Source organism: Cuculus canorus, chromosome 3 (assembly GCF_017976375.1).
Source record: "Cuculus canorus isolate bCucCan1 chromosome 3, bCucCan1.pri, whole genome shotgun sequence".
In the NCBI taxonomy this organism is placed as follows: Eukaryota; Metazoa; Chordata; class Aves; order Cuculiformes; family Cuculidae; genus Cuculus; species Cuculus canorus.
In genome coordinates this window covers 77952148-77971773 of record NC_071403.1, presented here as the reverse complement: position 1 = coordinate 77971773, position 19626 = coordinate 77952148, and the positions used below count along the sequence as shown (strand labels likewise).

General features: G+C 40.9%; 1 protein-coding gene across 5 annotated transcripts in view; it reads right to left on the bottom strand.

Moving 5' to 3' along the window:
* CCDC85A (coiled-coil domain containing 85A) overlaps nucleotides 1-19626 on the bottom strand; it is a 138446-nt gene that overhangs the window by 64204 nt on the left and 54616 nt on the right. For 4 of the 5 annotated variants that reach the window (XM_054063759.1, XM_054063760.1, XM_054063761.1 and 1 more), the window contains exons 2-3: nucleotides 16583-17044; nucleotides 12981-13893 (exon numbers count right to left, since the gene is read on the bottom strand). In XM_054063759.1, the coding sequence (XP_053919734.1) occupies nucleotides 12981-13893; nucleotides 16583-17044 (1375 nt within the window). Of the gene's footprint in view, nucleotides 1-1237; nucleotides 2412-12980; nucleotides 13894-16582; nucleotides 17045-19626 lie in introns of those variants that run through there. The other variant, XM_054063763.1, reaches the window with a different exon arrangement.

The window sequence follows — 19626 nt, the reverse complement described above, 5'->3', positions numbered from 1 at the left end:
TCTCTCCTCTAATAAAACTATCACAGCACTTCATTCCTACCCAAAGTTTGGATTAATTGTAGATCACTTTCTCCACGCGCAAAGACAATTTTAAGCATCCTGCAAATGCAAAAGTTACATTGAAAATTTCTAACATGCCAGCTGCACGCACACACAAAATATAATTAAAAATAGCTTTGTTCTCTACTGGCTTGGTTAGCATAATTCAGGAAATTCAGAAAGGAAGGAAACTTTGGTTTAAAAGTTCAATTTCTTTTGAAAGGAAACACATTGAAAAAGTTTGTATCAAGCTAATTGTTCATAATTTTCATAAAGGTGTTTTCTAGGCACGTGAGTAACCTCAGCCCTAATTTCACACCACACTTGATACAGACTTATCTGAGAAAAAAATGTTAGAACAGGGGTATGATGTAATGGAATAATCCATAGCTAAGGCTCAGGAAACCTGGATAACAGATTTAGTTGATGGCTGATTAATCCTGTCTTGTCATTTGTTTAGACAATTGTTCTTCATGCACAAGATGATGATCACAATATTTGCCTCCTTGGTAAAATGTTTTGAGAACTAGGAATAAAAAGATCTAATATCCAGGTACTACTAACAGGTGGAGAAGTTTACTCAGGTTAACCTTGTATGCATAGCTCACTATGCACATCACGGTGCATGTTCCACACATCTGATGCTATCCTGGCCAATATATGAGAGATCTCCAGGGCTAGAACTGCCATGAGTTAATCCATCTCCAGCTGAAAAGCCAAGGCTAACTAGTCAAAGCTGCTTTACCTCCTAACAGTGAAACAAGGCTGTTCCTCAAGCCTCTGCAGGCTCATAGTCTGCAGTTAGAAGCTGATGTGAGAGAGAGGACTTTCTAATGCATTTTCACAGCAACCAAGCGAGCAAAGAAAAACAGCACTGTCCTCCCCTTCTTTAGCTCCCCTGGCGTGTAGCACAGTCTCTGTCTCTGAGATCACAGACTTGCTTTGGACCTTTCAGAAGCTCACAGAACTCACTGAAACACAGAAGCAAGCTTATGCAGCACAAAACACAGCAAAAGTTTTGTCCCAACGGACTGGGCCTGAAAAGAACAGACATATTGCGATAGCAGTTTCCAACATCAATAGGCTGATGACCAACACATCACAAATTTTCAGTCTTTCCCCCTTCCAAATGTTCAAGAATTCAGCAAAATTTAAACATACCACAGACACACAAAGTAGATATCACCGAGCATTTATTTTGGTGGCTTTGAGATCTGAATTACACTTGTGTTTGGGTTTTCCAGAGTTGGGCTTTTCGGTTTTGAGGGTTAAGTTTGATGCACAATACACAATTAAAAACGTGTTCACAAAACCAGAGCAAGATAACATGATACAAAATCTGATGACCCCACTGCAGTGATGCCATACCAGAAGGTGGAGGGAGCCACTTGAGCAGTAAGGCACCCACTTTGGTTTTAAGGATGGCAGAGGATGCTCAGATCTTTCTGTGAGAATACTCCCCACTCTATGGAAACAGGCATTAGCAAACTCGCATGAAATTAATTTGCTACCAAGCCTTATCTGACTAACTATCACTAAAATTCTCACATCTCCATAGAGTCAGCCTCTAGCCCAGCTGAATGGTTTGCAGCTACCAGGCCACACCTTGCATGGCATCAAGGATAAGCACCAATGGAGTTGAAAGCAGACAGGCCCACAGGTGACAGCTTAGTCAGCATCATGCCAAGAATAATCTCATCCATCCCTGGTGGCTTGAGCCCCAAATACATTTGGATCATTAAAGGGGTGGTGTTTACATATAGAAGAGAACTGGGCCTGCAATCTGTAGGTCAAAGAGCTACTTCCAATTCACACCATTAAAATAGAGAAATCTGTATTTCTTGAAATATGGTTTTTATAGATGCAAAAAAATATCTGGATGTGGCTAAAATAAAGAATGTTCTCAGCTTTATCCTCTCCAGATTCCCAATTGGACTTTTGGAGCAGTGAAGAAACTTTCTCTCAAAGAACATTTTCCATTGTGTTTCACCACATATAACGGGACATAAATTCAGTTCTTAGTAAGCAGCACATCAAGTCATGCTAGCTAGATGAGTAAACGAGTTGGCTCATTTATTATTATTATTATTAGTTATCATCTAACTAGCATGACTACTTACACTCCTGAGGCACCTGAATACTATGCTGATGGGTGAAAACAGACACTGTGACGTTCAGTGTTTGGAATTAAGATGCTCCTGGTTCCCTGGGAAACAGCATTACCTAATAAACAGAATACAAACATTGTCTGGATTTTTCTCACTCTGGGCAGTGAAAATCTACTGATCACTTCCATCTTCCATTACAGATCTTTCGCACAAGTTTCAAGAGCTTCTTACTTCCTGTTCATCATGATGTATTTCTGAGCAGCACTGCAAGAACAAATAAACTAAAATTTAACAAAATTTTGGGAGTAGTAAAAGCACTTAAATATGTTGAATATGAAAGTAAGCATCACCTGACTGCATCTTCACAGTCAACACCTTGTTTATCCTGTAACAAGGATAAAACATATCCAAAAAATGTCTTTTGAGGTTTAAGTGACATGTAAGACTGGTATCGATCATCAATTACCTGAAAAATACATCTCCTAAGTGCACCTCTACCAAACACAAAGCGGACAGAGCCAAAGTCTGCTACATTTACAGTACAGATCTTTTAATATTTATAAATTCAACAGATATTTCACTCTCAAAGCAAAGAGATTTCTCAAATATTATTTACTAATCTTTCAAATATCCATTTTGCAAACTGATATCAGAATCAATTCTGTCAATTTTGTTAGTTAAAAATAAAAATAAAAATAAAAATAAAAATATAAAAAATAAAATACGCCATCAAGCAACAGAGGTTGAACAGAATATGTTGCCCAGGAAACTGACTCAGCTTCAGTGCCCAAAGTACACATTTCCAGGTGAGGGCTGATAAATGTTGGCTTGTTGTTTAAGTACAATACACTTTGTTTATTCTGGATTGTTGTAGTTATCATGAAAGAGGGTCAAGCAGGTCCTTTAGTGCTACACCTCTTTTTGGACTTTTCCAAGTATCTTTTCAGTATTCCATGGGTCTACAACTGGATGTAATTGCAGTTGTGCAATCAATACAAGGAGTTAGCACTATCCAACTCATTCTTGACAAAACCAGTATGACAGAGTGACATGAGTGGATAAAACTTTGAGATCTAAGCTTCCAAAAGTCTGTTCAGTTGCTTCCATGCTGCCAGGCAATCCAACAACTCATTTTTATCAGCCTGTATACAACTTTTCAGTATAATCTAAAAAGTTAAGAAATCTTTTAGTTTTATTACTTTTATAGAGAAGATAAAAATATGCAAATACCACTGCCTTAATCCTTGAATTAGGATTTCTTTTAATGTGCTCAGGATGCTTTTTGTCCTCCTAGCTCTCAAAAATATTTGCACATGCTACGGTTGCAAGAAAACCGGTGAAAATGCAGCATGCAGTATTATTGATTGCAGTGTAGACCAGGTGTCAAGCTCCAACAACAATAAATCAAAAAGCTCTTAGCACCTGTACCTGAAGAAAACAAATTCTGGCATCTTCTGCTCTTTAGTTAAGACTGCAGAGCCTTTGGTCTTGGTGGCTCGAGAGCTGGTTAGGAAAAAGAACATTGTTGGAATGCTTTGGTTTCACATTTTCTTTATGGACCTAATGATATTGCAAAAAAAAAAAAATCAAAATTTAATTCATGTTACAAAAAAATCCTAAAACAGACACAAGCAAGATGAACAACAATAACAGACAAATTATTTCATTCAGAGCACTGTAAAAATATGGATATTTAAGCATCTTGCTTCTATCTGCGGATCCAATTTCAATGATGTCCAATAGCAGCAAAGTGCTCAAATACTCTGAAGGATCTAAGCTATTTTCAGATTCTACCTCATAACATTCATATGCTTGTGTTTGATGTATTCAGCTGCCTTCAGCAAAACGTTCTTTTCCTCTCTCATATTCAAACAGTATGTTTAGAGACTTATCTTAATGTCATCAGTAGTGTTTTCAGACCACAAAAATCCTAAGATCAATTTCTAAAACCATTAAGATTCATCCACTATAAAACAAAAATAGACTCAGAAACCAAGAAGGGATATGGCTCACCAGTCAGTGCTTTTTTCCAGGCTTGTAAGAACCTATTGGTGAATTGGCCCTGTAACCTTTGTAAAAAGCACAATGTTTTTTCATTGAATCCAAGTTACAAGTACACACTCCAAAAGCCTACAGCAAGCATTATTCAAGGGAAATTTTCACAATTCACAGGAACTTCAAAAGATGCAGGGAAAGAAATTTGGGAAATTTTGAGGTCAAACATTTGAGGGACAATTGCTCAAACTAGAGAAGTCTGATATTACAGGCATAAAAGCTATGGAATAACTTAGGCAAACTTGGGGAAGAGGCCTTTAGAAGACATTCAGTATTGTTGGTGACCACATGGGTCACTGTGCTTTTTCAGCTACAACATATGTCTTGCTCTACATAGTGCTTGAACACTGCTGTGTTTGATTAGTCTAAATGACCACTCAAATTATTATACAGACTTTTACAAGCCAGTATTACAAACCTTGTCACCATTTTTCCTCTCTGTAACCTGACACAATATTTGTAATAATTCATTGCAAAGTTCACACAAATCAGGCAAAAAGAAAAAAAAGATGAAGAAACACATACTTGCTTATACATACAGATGCAAACCTGTCAGTCTCTCCCTCTCCCCAAGAACGTACAGAAACAATGCAAATATGCCCAAAGTTTCAGAGCAGAACTGACAAGTTAAACTTATTTGTTATTCACAGCCTTCACATAACTGTTCATCTCTTAAGACAGCCTAGCTCTAGATTGCAGCTTTCCCATTCACAATCGATAAATTTGCAAACATTTTCATGCTGTGTACCAAATGCTCAGACAGATCTCAAATCACGATCCTGACTCCTTTTTGCATTTCTTGCAGAATTAGAAGTACTAAAAGAAAAAAAAAAAAGATTTATAAAAATACTAAATGTACACAGACGAGTATCATTACTGTATTTTTTCTACAGAAGACTTTACTAGATATCATTCTCCCCACCACATTATGCTTGTATAATTAATTTACTCTGAAACAGATCCTTGTCATTACTAGAATATCTCGCTGTCTTTCAGTCCCACTGTCCAAGTCCTCTTCCAGGTGAACTGTTCCTTTTATTTTTTGAATTTTCTTTGGCATCTTTCTGTTATGATACTGTCTGAAAGCCCCACCAGAAGTGATCAGATTTCAAAATAAAAAATAACAAAGATGGGAAAGAGAGAAGTGTGGATTTTTCTCCTCATTTACTTAAATATACTTTTATATTTCTTGACCGTGAAGGCTCCAAAGATTATAGAAGATTCTTAAGTCATGTATATAAAGAAACCAAAGAACATTACTAAAAAACTACACAGTTCTTCCAAGTTCACACTGACAGTGAAGGCCATATTATTAAGTCCTTGAGGTATACTACAATTCACAAGTAGAGAACAAGTATGTTGCGTCCACATACAGAGCAACAAGATTCAAAAGAATCATCTTACAGAAATTAGAAACTGCCGCGCTGCACCAGACTAATGGAATTAGTATTTTATCTCCTCCCTATCAAGAACGATCAGGATCAACAGTTTTAAAGAGAGGCATACAAAAACTTTTGCCATGGAAAAAAAATGGAACAGAACACAGGAGTGGAAGTCACCTTCGGTTTCTATTACTTAGATGTTCACCGTAGATCAAATTAATCAGATCTCTTCTCTGAAATCCCAAGGATTCCAATATTATCTTCCATTTTATATTATCCAAAGGAATGTACAATACTTCACAAGAATTCACCATCATTGCACTCTGCATCATGTCACAGCACTGACTGTCTGGCTAAATCTGCAAGTGTGGCTTAAGATTTTAGTTACAACTGAGCATCCCATTAAAATAGTTATCCAAATTCCATGGTAAATGCTATACCCCCTTTTTCACCACTAAGGCTTAATGCTGCAGATGGGCTTAACTTGTACAGATTCAAGTGTGAAGTTGTGGTAAAAGCACTGTATAATTTGGTTTTAATCTTTTCACAAGTATGGATGTGGTATATCAAGATGAATTTCTTTCTGCATTCAGCAAAATTCGAAGCTCAGTGTTTCAGGTTCTAGCTGATCCTCTTAGCAGAATCCACCCTTTATTCAAGGGGCACACGCAGACAAGATCTATATCAAGATTATGACTTGAAGGCAATTCTCAATGCCCTCTCAGTCACTGTCTATCTATGTAGAAGATAATAAGAGCTAAGATAAGCCATGCTTCAGTTTACTAATTAAGACACGACTTATTAGCTCACAAGCCAATGAACTGTCATTGCTAGTCATTTTCTTATGTATACAAAGCTTTATTATACCTCATTAAATACCCTATAATTTGGAATGCCTCACTGTCCTTGATACCCATCAACATCTATGCACTTTGTATGCATACAAAATCTTAACCCCGTGCTATACTGACTGCTATACTCTTCCCTAATTGTTAACCCATTCATCTCCAATCCCTGTACAACCTGCAGCAACTCTCCATTACTAACTTCCTAATAAAATAAAAGAAAACTCAAAAAAAGAAGATTCCATTAATAGAAAAGACAGGACAGCCTTTGATTAACACATATAATATACCCTACAAGGCTGAAGCTCTTAAGCAAGCAGCACTTACCAAGAGTTATAATATTCTAACTCTGCATTATAACTGCCAGCATTCATAGAACTTGACAATTTAATCACTGTAATATTTCTAAAAACTTATTTTACTATTATAAATCATAACACTATAACTCAGAAAGCGTGCAAAGGACTATATTATATGAGATCCTGTCCTCAGGTTAAAGGCATCCTCTCCAAGCAAGCACTGATGCAAGGCTTTAATGTGATGACTCTCCATTCTGGCACTAAAAAAATAAAATAAAATAAAAATCTACCTACATATTTCAGGCAGACAACAATAACAGCCATGCAAGCTCCTGATGAGCCTCTAAGAGGTTATAGTAAATGTCTTGCATCTCGACCCAACGACCACGAAAAATAAATAAGCTTTTCTATTGTCTTCAGTACATACCAAGACAAAGTCCCACTCACTACTCAGAAAATACATTATTTTTAAAAACATACAATGAAATAACCAAAACAAACAAACAAACAAAAAAACAAGTATATCCGGTCCATCCCAGGTATAAAACTAGTAAGTGAAGTCAGGGGAGGTGCACAAGCGCTGGCTTGCAGTGTTGGTCAAGACACTGTCAATAACAGCAGTGTGATTTATTGTTAGCCTTTCACTTCTGGAGATCTGTGGTCAAATGTCAGTGACATCCCAACAGATACACAACAACAGATACAGCCACACTTGTCAAGTTAATCAGCCAGCCAGCATAGCTGCTAATCTCCACTTGGTACTGGTTAAACACTTGGCAGATAAAGCACTATTCACTGGTCTGAAGGGAGAGTTACTGAATGGGCTGTATCAGCACTTCTGTGTAACGGTGTACGCCACGTGAATGGGGAAAATGAGTAACTGACTCACGGGCAAAAGCTGTGTAATCATCACCAACTCCCTCCTACTGTATTAATACACATACACTTAACACGAACTAACACAGACCTTCTAAAAGATACATCATACACTGATGCTGGTTTAAAGATAACACATCCTTATTCCTTATTCTGATTCTTGCTTCCATCAAAGAAAGACTGAATTAGCATCAAGCCCTTGCTGCAAAACAAAGTCAACTGTGTAGCAGGATATGCAACCTAAAAGGAAAAGGGAAAAAGTAGAAAACTTCAAAGCGGTGATTTAACAGGAAGTTCTGTCTGTCACTTGTGGTTGTGGTGTACTTGTAGCCCTATAACAAGAGAGGTTGTTCAGACAAATCCTCCTGTACTTCCTACTATAACATGCCGTGCTGCTGCCCATCTAGCAGCAAACAGACAGGGATAGAAGCAAACCTCTGCCATCAGCATCAGTCTGCTTGCTACTTTGTTCACCCACTGAACTTTTCAGTAACCAGGGTGCTGCAATATCCATGTAACTGTTTAAAACTAGGCAAGCTTATTTACAGAGAAGAGACCTCAGTCTTCCCATCAACACACCAACAGTTTTGATGGAAGGATGACCCACCATATACTAAAACATTCAAACCAAAATCGGTTTTGTCAGTGAAGTTAAGGATATGGAAGTGTGAACTTCTCCCAAAATCCCTACAATACGAGTTTCTACTAGATTTGTGGTTTTGGAAATGTGGCTCGTAATACCAATGTGATAAATTACTCCTCAAAAAACTTAAGTTTGGTAAGAAAAGCAGCATGCTGTAGTCACAGATCTGTAGTCACAGATATTCACATACCACACCCCACTTCTCTTATGGTATATAAAGGCTAAAACTAATTACAAGTTTGACATAAAACCTATGGAATTAAACTGAAATAGACCAATTGACACAAAGATTCGGACCTCTTCACTTAAAATAATAAGCTCCTGAAACAAATAGTAGATTAGTTCATAACAGCAAACAAGAAATTCTGTCACTCCTGCAACCTTTGCTTATACAACAGGCTACTCTCAAGCATAACTGATGTTGTATCAGGCTCCCATCACCAGAAGTACAGTGGTGGGTACCATCAGGAATGTTCAAGTCACACACAAATACTGTGCACTGCTGTTAGTGACAGGCAAATTATTTCCATTTCAATTTGAAGAAGCATAACACATAAGCAAACCTGTATGAAAACATCATTTCACTATTTCCGCAGAGGATATTGGTTAACTCAGTAACACTATTATAAGACCTTTTCTCTCTGAAGTCCTACTGCAGTTTTCTCTTTTTACTCAGCACAGTATTTTCTGATTTTACTTTCCTCATAAGGAGCACATTTACAGCAGATATTTTTCAGAAATCTAAGCTGACACTCCATTTGGCCTACAAATACCTTTGCTCAAGGAGAGGTGCTGTTGCATTTGTTCTGTAAGAATCCTCATACCTCCAGCAGTACAGATAGTGGTAGTCAGCAGTTTTACTTCATTAATAACCTCAGCAGAAAGCAAAAAGCACATATGAAAGCCACCTTTCACACAGAAGTCAAAGCCCAGAGTTAAACAACGGACTCCCTAAAATAGAAAGTTTACAATAAATTGCTTAAAATAAAACATACTACTTAGACTGCAAACGCTAAAAGCACATTGCCTTATGTAGAGCCACTTATATTTGACATATTAGTGTCAGAGTTAAATAGTCAAATATCAGTCTAGGTTGCATATTTGTTTACTTTAAAATGTTTTTACCACTTTCTCTTCTAATTTCAGCAATCTTTCTATCCCAAATATCTCCATGCTCATTAACCAGAACTTTCAGGTGAGGTCCAGCAAAATTGTTATCATATGTCTAATTTTAAAGGCTCTAATCAAATAAAACATATGTTTTCAATAGACAAACCTCAAGCCAAATTTAGCTCTCATATTCCATTTTCTGTCACTCCAAAGGCTGAGGACACCCATTTCAGAAAAAAATATGTAGGAGAACCCTGAAGTAATTTTTTTTTTAGATCTTATAAATGACAGCTGACATGTCATACAAGAAAAAAATACCAAGTTCAAACCTTTGAGCATAGAAAATTAGAAGAATTACAAAAGGAAATGTTATCACCTTATCCTTTATTCCTCCAGCTGTGCCTATGGACCAAAGACAGCTTCAGACTAAAGTAACATCCAACATACCTCATGACAGCTTAAAATATGCATGAAGCCCAAACGATTAATGCTGATAACACATCTTGTAAAGCTACACATGCTATACATCACATTTCTGATATCATTGTAATATCATATTGCAACTGCTTTAACTTTCGCTTACAAGTTTTTAAAAAAAAAACCTGCAAATAGTCTTAATTCCATTCCCCACATCTTTAAATACATGCAAAGTTCTGGTATAGATAACTGTACCCTACTGAACACACTGCTTTCCTGAGGTCATGCGTGTGCTAACAAGACCAGAATTCTGGGTGAGTAGGAGCTGTTAGCAGCATACGGAAGCTTTCATATCAACGGGAACAGCTAGGCTGTTTGCAAACATGCCTTCCAATTAGGAACAGCAATTTCAGGTAGACAGCACAGTACGTTTCAGAATGAGGTTTGACATGCAGAGATATACTTTCTCCCCTCAGACCTGATTCAGAATCCAGTTAAGACCAGGAAGGTGGGACAGGCCTGTACAGAGTCTGGTGAGTTCTGATTACATAGTTACAATATATTAATTTTTTCCCTGTATTTACGAAGGAGTCCAAAGATGTGAGTCTTTGCTATTTGTCACTTAGGATCACAAACACTTCACCCTTGCTGCTCAAATGACAGTCCACAGGTACTTCAATAAGATTAGAAGTGCCCTGCAAAATAATCACACAGACATGCGATCAAACATCTACTAGCTAGATATGCTCCAAATTTCAAAATAAACTAGTTTCTATCAACATGCTATAGTATATTTACTATGTTTTTTTGGGACAAGAATCAAAAATAGCACCCTTTCATATTGCTCATCAGAGTTTAGGGCCAGGTTTCTATACGACTTTTTAACTCCGGTTCTCACAATTTCACCATTCCTCACAATGGATGCAGAAGATCAGGATTTTCATTACAGCTCAATGTACAGTTCCCATTCGTACTTGGCTGGCAGGTTCATGTACACAGGAATACACAGAACATGCAAATTAAGATTTACAGATTATGGTAAGCACTTCCACTACTTTCATATTAACTTTTCTTCTCCAATAACTTTACAGTACCTGACAAAATCAAAACACAAAAACTCAAAATGATTCAGCTTTGCTGTGAACATCAGGTATTTTCCTGAAGTAAGGCCTCTTCCTCAGAGCAAAGCTGTCAAGATTTTTACCACTGACCAACATCAGATGAATGTCAGATTTAAAATTCATGCTTGAATCGAATTACATAAATATGAAAGAAGTGAGATTTGACAACTTATAGGTGAAAGGAGTCCTCTGCAAAAATGATTACACAAAGTGCAGGACAGCCAAAGCTCTGACTAAAGTCAATAAACAGACTCCCAAACCACCAGCTGCCCTCTCCAGCATCTTGTGGCTCGAGTCCAGATTGTAGACAGTTGAAATACTCCACACAAAGGACACCAGTCAACTCAGGTTTAAAGTAACAACCGCTTTCATTGCACTGTTAATGACATGGCTCAATTCTTAGCAAGACTATTTGGACCAAAAAAAAACCATCAGAAAGCCAACCATTTGGAGAGCAGGAAAAAACCTATCTTTATCTGTGAAGAAGTCTTAAAAACACATACTTAAAACCTTAGTTCAACTGTCTACATTAACAAGTGACACAACTGATGAACATCATGAGCACAACTAAGAAGCCACCTTTAGGAAGGCTGGTTCCACACTTCATGCTACTTACTGCCAGGTCAGCTTTAAAACAAAGAATTGAGTGGAGAAAGAAATAGAGTTTTTAACGGAAGCTTTGAAAGATCAGCTTTTGTAACTTTAATGTGCATTACACAGTTATCATAAACTCATTTTATTAAATCACTTTAAAATCATTAAAAAGAGAAGTCTCTACACTTACCACTTTGGGATTCACCAGCCCTATGGAGCATATGTATTTCACTGAAACTAATCTGGATTTATCCCTACAGAGCAGGTTCCCTTAAATGAATGTATTCTGTAAGTTAGTCACAACAGGTAAATGGACTGAAGTGAGAGCACAATGTGACAAATGATGAGGACAGCACTCAACACACAGCTCAGTCTCCTCCATCTCACAAGCAGATCCAACAAGTGGTCAGTTCCACCGAAGTCAACACAATTTCTCACAGCTCCTTATAAAATGGAAACACATAAGCTCCATCTGAGACAATTTACTAAGACAAAATCATCCTTTTCTTTAGAGCTTGACTTCAAATCTAAGTGTTTAGGTCTGAGAAATGGGTTTTCAACTATGACACTGACTTCCTTCATGAAAATATGGCGAAGCACACAGAAGAAACAAAGCGGATCAGACTGTAGAAATTCTGCAGTCTATAAAGTTATTTCTAGAGCATAGTAGGATGTTTGGACTTTGTTTTTAATCATTTCATTTGGTGTATCTCATTCGTTTCAATATTTTTGTAACCACTTGTCTTTCAAAATAATGAACTACTAAAATTGTTTGTATCTACCTTGAAAAAGGAGTAATTAATTTCAATCAGTGCAGATACACAGCTTTTAAAAACTAGACATGTCTAATGGTTATCTTTCTAAAATGCAGCAAAATCCCTACCCCTTAAGATCTTCCTTAATTTTTAATTTGTTTTAATTAAGCACATGCAAACTCAAGGCTTTGAAGCTATCGGGTTCATTTACATTTAGCCTAGCTCTTCATCTGGGTCTTTTCTAGAGTTTATGGAAAAGGATATAAGAAGCCTTCCATCAATAAACAGGAAGTTTTAAGATCTTTAAAGTAACAGACAGGGTAGGTTAGGAAAGTGGAAAGAAAAATGGAGACATTCAGCTCCATTCTGCTGACCCAAATATAGGCACGGCAAGAAACACACAAAATTCCTCTCTGATGTAAACAGCAATCTACCTTGGATAAACATGTTACATCTACCAACCACAGAGCAAGATCAAGGCCACGTGCTGCTTCTCAATACCTTATACCAACACTCCAGATGCACGTCCTCTACATTTTTAATCCATCCAACACCTGCTGAATGGACAAACAGGTACATTTCAGTTAATTCAATTGCTAAAGAAATTATACTGACACCAGACCTGTTACCTTTCATTTTACATAAAACATTACTCCTTTTCCAGAAAGAGTTGAAATAGCACTGAAACTACCTTAATAATTTTCAAAGTGAACTTTCACTAAATGTATTGACCCACCATTCATTCCATTGTATATACTCCTGTGGTGAGGTGACAGGTCATCTGTTACTTGTCTCCTGAGGGTACCTTCTCTGCTGCTTCCACTGAGATGTCTGAGATGCTCTGGGCTCCCTCCATAGTGCTGTTTGAGATGCTCAGGGCTCGTACCCCTTACTTTGTGTAGATGTTCTGTACTTCCACTTGGTGTGTGCTTTTGAAGATGATCTGGGCTGCCACTGCTGTGCTTTTGATGCTCAGGGCTACTACCAGGCCTCTGCTTTTGAAAGTGTTCAGGGCTACTACTCAAAACGTGCTTTGGGATAGTTTCTGGGCTACTGCTGCTGTGCTTTTGTTCAGGTGCTTTGACAATGGTTTTGTGATGTTCCGGACTTGGCCCTTTCAGGTGACGATCAGGACTGCCAGAACTCCTAGGCTTCTGGAGGTGCTCTGGGCTGATACTCCTGTGTTTCTGATGCTCAGGGCTTCCTTCACCCCGCGTTTTTTGAAGACGTTCTGGACTAGTACTTGGATGATGTTTATGATGGTCTGGACTGTCTGTACTTCCTGTGCTAGAGGTACTACTCCCATCACCAACATCTCTAATATAAGTGCTCGTCGCAGTTAACTGGCACAGGCTGATTTGGCTGTCAATAGAGCTCCGGCTGCCTGCTCCACCACTTTTCTCCTCATCCAGCAACACACACAATTCTTTCAGCTCCAGGTTTTCCTTAACCACTTCTTCTTGTCTCACTTCCAGCTCTTTCAGCTTCTGTAAGTATAAGGCAACCTCTTTGTGCATGACACTGGCACTGTATCTGCCCAGCCTCTGCCATTCGCGGGACACCTTCTTGCCTTTCTGCCTGTCATCATCCAGAAAGCAGCAAAGATCTCTCAGTTCTTGGTTATCTTCTTGCAGTTTCTGGTTGATATCCTTCAAAAGAAAGATAATCATGGCAGAGAAGTGTCTAAAAGTATTAACATCATACCATTACCATTATATAAGCTAGTGAACAGCACTGCTATAAACCCATCGTGTAAGCACTCAAGTGAGGCATAAATAATTGCGTGTGTGGATCTGGCATGTTATAACAGCATCATGCTTCAAACAAAGCGAGCTGCTGCCCAGTAAAAAGTGACTATAATGTGGAGCTAATCTCAAAGGGTTCAAAGACCAGCTTCTGATACAGCATAAAAGTTTCAGGTGCTTAATTAATTTTCATGCTAAACATCAGCCTAATTTAGCTCCCAAACTGGGCAAAGATCATGAGCTCTCTCATGATGACCTCACTCCCTTGAGAAATATTCACCTGAGAGTCACTGCTGAATAAAACTGCAAGGTATATCAGAAATCTCATTTAAATTATTCATTATTAACATTTATACTCTCTATTCCCTAAAGTATATTCACATATAAAGATGAACTTTCTAGAGATTTAAAATATTTGGGGGTTGTTTGATTTTCTTTCAGATTTGCATAAAATAACCTCATCAGTTATTATTTAAAACCATTACTGACTCAAACTCTCTAAAATTAAATAATCTGCTTTTATAGATTTTTCACTCCTAACAAACTGAAGTACATGATTCCATGCCCTTCTCTAAGTGCGGAACATTCTGAAGCAAATGCTCTGAAGCAAAAATGTTCAAGCAATTACTATAGCATAATAATATGCCAAAGAAAACATTTTCAGTATTTCATCCTCCTAGTTTTACTAAACTGGCTTGTGACCACATTTATCTTTCTTCCATCTACATAGTCATTCCTTTTTATGTATTATATTAGAAGCAGAGGTTAACCATAACTCTTAAAAAATTAGCCTCATGGAAAGACCATTTTAGCACTGCCTCTTAAGACAAGGAAGCTTTTCTAACTCCAGTGTATTTTCATGCCTGTAAGCATTTGATCTTTGTCTCAAAATAGCCTTGAACTTTACCAATCTCAACCCATATTTGACAAAGGAGAAATCGCAGTGGGGTTGCAAGGTATCCTTAAAAATCGGTGCTGGTGAGAGACATTTAACAAGACCTCCTTGGTGGCCTAAAAACGTTGTGGCAGCCCACAATTCATCAGCCAGAAGCATGAGGCACCCAACCACTGAAACCAGGTACCAGTGGTCATCATTACTCGTGTATGCGTTATTTCACACAGGACAAAGCAGGTAGATGTCCAGACACTAACACAGGGCTCAAAATCTCCTTCTCCCAACTTACTTTTCAAAGTTCCAGCTGGGGCATCTGAACAAAAGGCAGAAGTGAAACATTACTTAAGGAGTTCAAATTGAGAGAGGAATTTGTCACTCCTTTCCACACATTTCAGTGTAGTTTTTTACTTATCTGGAAGATGTATAAATCTGCATCATGTCACAACACCTTTGCTCATAACTGGTAGAAAGATACTATCATTGTAATTTAAGGCTCACATTTAAAATATAAGTTATTTTCTACTAAAGTATCGTCATTGATGAGTCTTTTTTTATCCCCAGACACCATACACTATCAAAGAAGGAGGGGGCACACACAAACTCACACTTTGCAGAACAGGAAAATTCAGGAGACAGGAACAGTCCTACCTCACATGCTATTTATTTTATGCCACACTATTATCAAAGACACTTTTCCAGTAATTTAGTTGTTTAATGCCCTTCTACAAGTGAAGAACTCTCTTCTAATGTTACTCTTCTCAGGTAACGATTCAAAAGCCTACACTGCATCTCTGTCTCTCTCCTTCCCTACAACTGCACATAATTGAAGGAATTTGCTAATAACAATGTCCCTTTTCAAACCAACACGACAGAAAATGTTTTATAGTCATGTCTACTTTAAAATAAATTCCTAGGTCTATAAATACATATGTAGATGGTGCATCAGGGTAATTTTCTATAAATAGTCAAATTAACTTCCGAATTCTCAGAACTAGGAAGGAAAGATCAGGGACTATGCTTCTCATCCAACAGAGAAGTCTAATTAAGAAGGGATAACTCATTACAGACTCTACCTGTAGTCTGCAGAAGTATACAATCAAAAATGGTTTGGTCAGAGATGCGTTATCATAGAATCATTCAGGTTGGAAAACACCTTTAAGATCATCAAGTCCAACCATAATGTCTTTCTGAGACAAAAAGCTAGGAATTGGTTTTGATCATCCAGAAACCAAGCCCAGGGGTTTGCCATCCTGGAAACAGCCACTTCTCTCCAGCAGCCTACAAGACTAACCGACAGACGAGCAAGTCATTTTAGAATAGTGGCAGAAAACAGCATAAGCTACACGAAACCTTCTGAACGCCTCCAGCCCTGCACACTACTCTTTCACGTGCACTTCAGAGAGGACCACTTGACCTCACTAAAAACCAGCAAAGTCTACCACAAGACTTGAGTGTCCCAAAGCCTACTGGGGCAGAGCCACAACAGCCGCGCTCCACAACCCGCTGAAGAGTCTGTCACCCCTTAACCGGACCCTCGATTTTTAAGCAGGATCAAGCGCTCTTCAGCCCAATCCTCCTTCGCTTTTCCTGCTATTCCCGGTCCCGGCTCCTGCCAGACCATCCACCGGCGGGACGGGCTGGGGATGCAAAGCCACGGTGGAAACTCCAGGGGTCCCACCCTGCCCCCCACCCCGCTACCTTCAAGCCGCGGATCTCGCCGAGGTGGAGCTGGAGGCGCCGGTTCACCTCCCGGATAAGGTTGCTGTGGTCCAGCATCGCGCTCATCTTCTCGGCCTCGGCGCGGCGGAGGCTGCGGATCAGCTCCTCCTTGCTCCACTTGAGCAGCTCCTCGTCCGACACCTTGGACAAGTCCTCGGGCGGCGCCGCCCCGCAACTTTCAGACGACACTTTCGACATCGCGGCAGCCCGGGGGGGGCACCGCGGAGCCGCTCCACCGGGGAACCGAGAGAACGGGGGCACCGGCGGCTCCTGCGGGACGGCGGATCCCGGGCGGCTCCTTGCGGGACCGGGAGGAGGCTCCCGGGCGGCTCCTTGCGGGGACCCGGGCGGCTCCTTGCGGGACCAGGAGGAGGCTCCCGGGCGGCTCCTTGCGGGCTGGGGGTTACGAGAAAAACGACTTCTATCCCCTGGCAACGGATCCTGGGGTAAAAAAAAAAAAAAAAAAAAAAAAAAAGGAGGAAGAGAAGGAGGAAAGGGTGTGGAGGAAGCCAGGACACAGTCTGGGGAGCAAACTTCCCCCGTCGAGAAAAAAAAGAACCCAAAACCAGACGGAGACAAAGGACGCGGCGCTTTCAACAGGTCACGGCAGCCTGGCCCGGTCGCGGTGACCGGCGCCCCCGGGCTGGGGGCCGCGGCGAGCCGGGCGGGGAGGCTGCGGAGCCCCGATGCGGCGCCCCATGCCGGAGCGCGGGGCCGGGCGGAGCCGGGGCGGCTTTTCAGCGGGGCGCGCGCCCCACTTGCGGGCGGGGCGGCGGCGGCGGCGATGCCCGCGCGCGGCTCACGGGCGCCACCTGCCGGGCCACCGCGCACCGCCACCCGCCGCCGTGTGCGCCCCGCATCCCGCGGCGAGAAGGGGATGTCGGGGAGAGGCGTTCTGTGGGCAAATAAAGGGGCGAACGCAGCCGGCCTCGCGTGGGCCCGATCCCGCCGGAGAGGTCGCGGTGTATGGCAGGCTTTTCATCTTCCAGAGCTCAGTCTAAGCACGGGGCAGCAAGAGGAGATGGAGGAGGGAAGTTTCTGCTAGGTTTGTTTCCAGAGAGAATTGTTTTGTTCCATATCTTTATCAATGACCTGGATGAGGGGGATCGAATGCACCCTTAGTAAATTTGCAGACGACACTAAGCGGGGGGGAAGTGTGGATCTGCTGGAGGGTAGGGAGGCTCCAAAGGGATCTGAACAGGCTGGATTGATGGGCTGAGGCCAATGGCATGAGGTTTAACAAGGCCAAATGCCGGGTCCTGCACTTGGGGCACAACAACCCTGTGCAGCGCTACAGACCAGGGGAAAAGTGGCTGGAAAGGTGCACGGAGGAGAAGGACCTGGGGGTGTTGGTTGACAGCAACTTAACATGAGCCAGCAGTGTGCCCGGGGGGGCAAGAAGGCCAATGGCATTTTGGCTTGTATCAGAAACGGTGTGACCAGCAGGTCCAGGGAGGTTATTCTCCCTCTGTACTCGGCACTGGTGAGACTGCACCTCGAATACTGTGTTCAGTTCTGGACCCCTCACCACAAGAAGGATGTTGAGGCTCTGGAGCGTGTCCAGAGAAGAGCAACGAAGCTGGTGAGGGGACTGGAGAACAAGTCTTAGGAGGAGCGGCTGAGGGAACTGGGGTTGTTTAGTCTGGAGAAGAGGAGGCTGAGGGGAGACCTTATTGCTCTTTACAACTGAGAGGAGGGAGCTGGCCTCTTCTCCCAAGTGACAGGGGACAGGACAAGGGGGAATGGCCTCAAGCTGCGCCAGGGGAGGTTCAGACTGGATATCAGAAAAAAAAAAATCACAGAAAGGGTCATTGGGCAGTGGCAGAGGCTGCCCAGGGAGGGAGTTGAGTCACCTTCCCTGGAAGTATTTAAAAGATGGGTAGACGAGGTGCTCAGGGACATGGTTTAGTGGCAGATAGGAGTGATTTGATCCAAGTGGTTTGATCAGTGATCCAAGAGGTCTTTTTCAACGTGGTGATTCTATGATTCAATGAAACTGCCAGCTTCAGTTGTAATATCCCACAGCAGAAGCCCATGGGGAGGCAGATGTCTCTTTCTGGATGGGAAGAAGTGCCCTCACTTAGCAGGCAGAGCTATACTTTCTTCCACAAAATTTGCCATTTACATCACCAAAAGGCAGAGCTGCCCCAGGCTTTGCCTCATCTGTCACCGGCAGTGGGAATACTTCAGCTTTAGGTAGCTGTTATTGGGCTGGAATAGACACGCTTCCTCATTGCAACTCTTCGCTCAAGCTGATGCTGTGAAATGAGCTCCCCACAGGAATTAAGATTGGGATATTCCTATTTCTTCCTTGAGAATATTCAGTCGAGGCGTTGGGAGAGGCTTGTGTTTCCCCATTTGCTTAGAGATCAAAGACTCCATGAACCTGCCTTGCAGATGATTCAAGAGTAAAACTTAATAATCCATTGCTGTTGCTTACAAAAGAAGACTATTTCTCAGTGGATGAACTGAAACTCTTAGGTGAATGATTGGTAAATTCCCATTTTTAAATCACATCATTCCCCCTGAACAGACTCTGGCAGGCAGAGGAGGTGCCTCACTTAATAGGTCCTTACTACCTCCAATCTTGCAATTTTATAATTACTTGGCATTAAAGGTTTCTATCTCTTCAGCGGAAAATTTAAAGTACTTACTACCAGCACCGTGAGGTTGCAGCCCCACGAGCAGAACTGGCTCTGCAGAAGGCAGCTGGAGAACGTGTGCCCTGCCCATCCCACCACTGCTGCCCTAGCTGGCTCCCTTGGCATTTGCTGCCCACAGCAACTCTGCCCTGCCTGCTAAGAGATCAGCCAATGCCATGGGACCAGACTAGCCCAGGATTATTTTCTGCTGTAGTCCCATTTAAAAGTTACCACAAGAATGGTTAAATCAAATGCTATTCCATTGTTCTTATTCCTAATTTTATGCTTGAACTATCATCATTATCACAATAAAAGTTCTCTTGCTCCTAATCATCTTGGGCCACGCTTCGCGTTTTCACCTTGACAAAAAGACCTGCATGT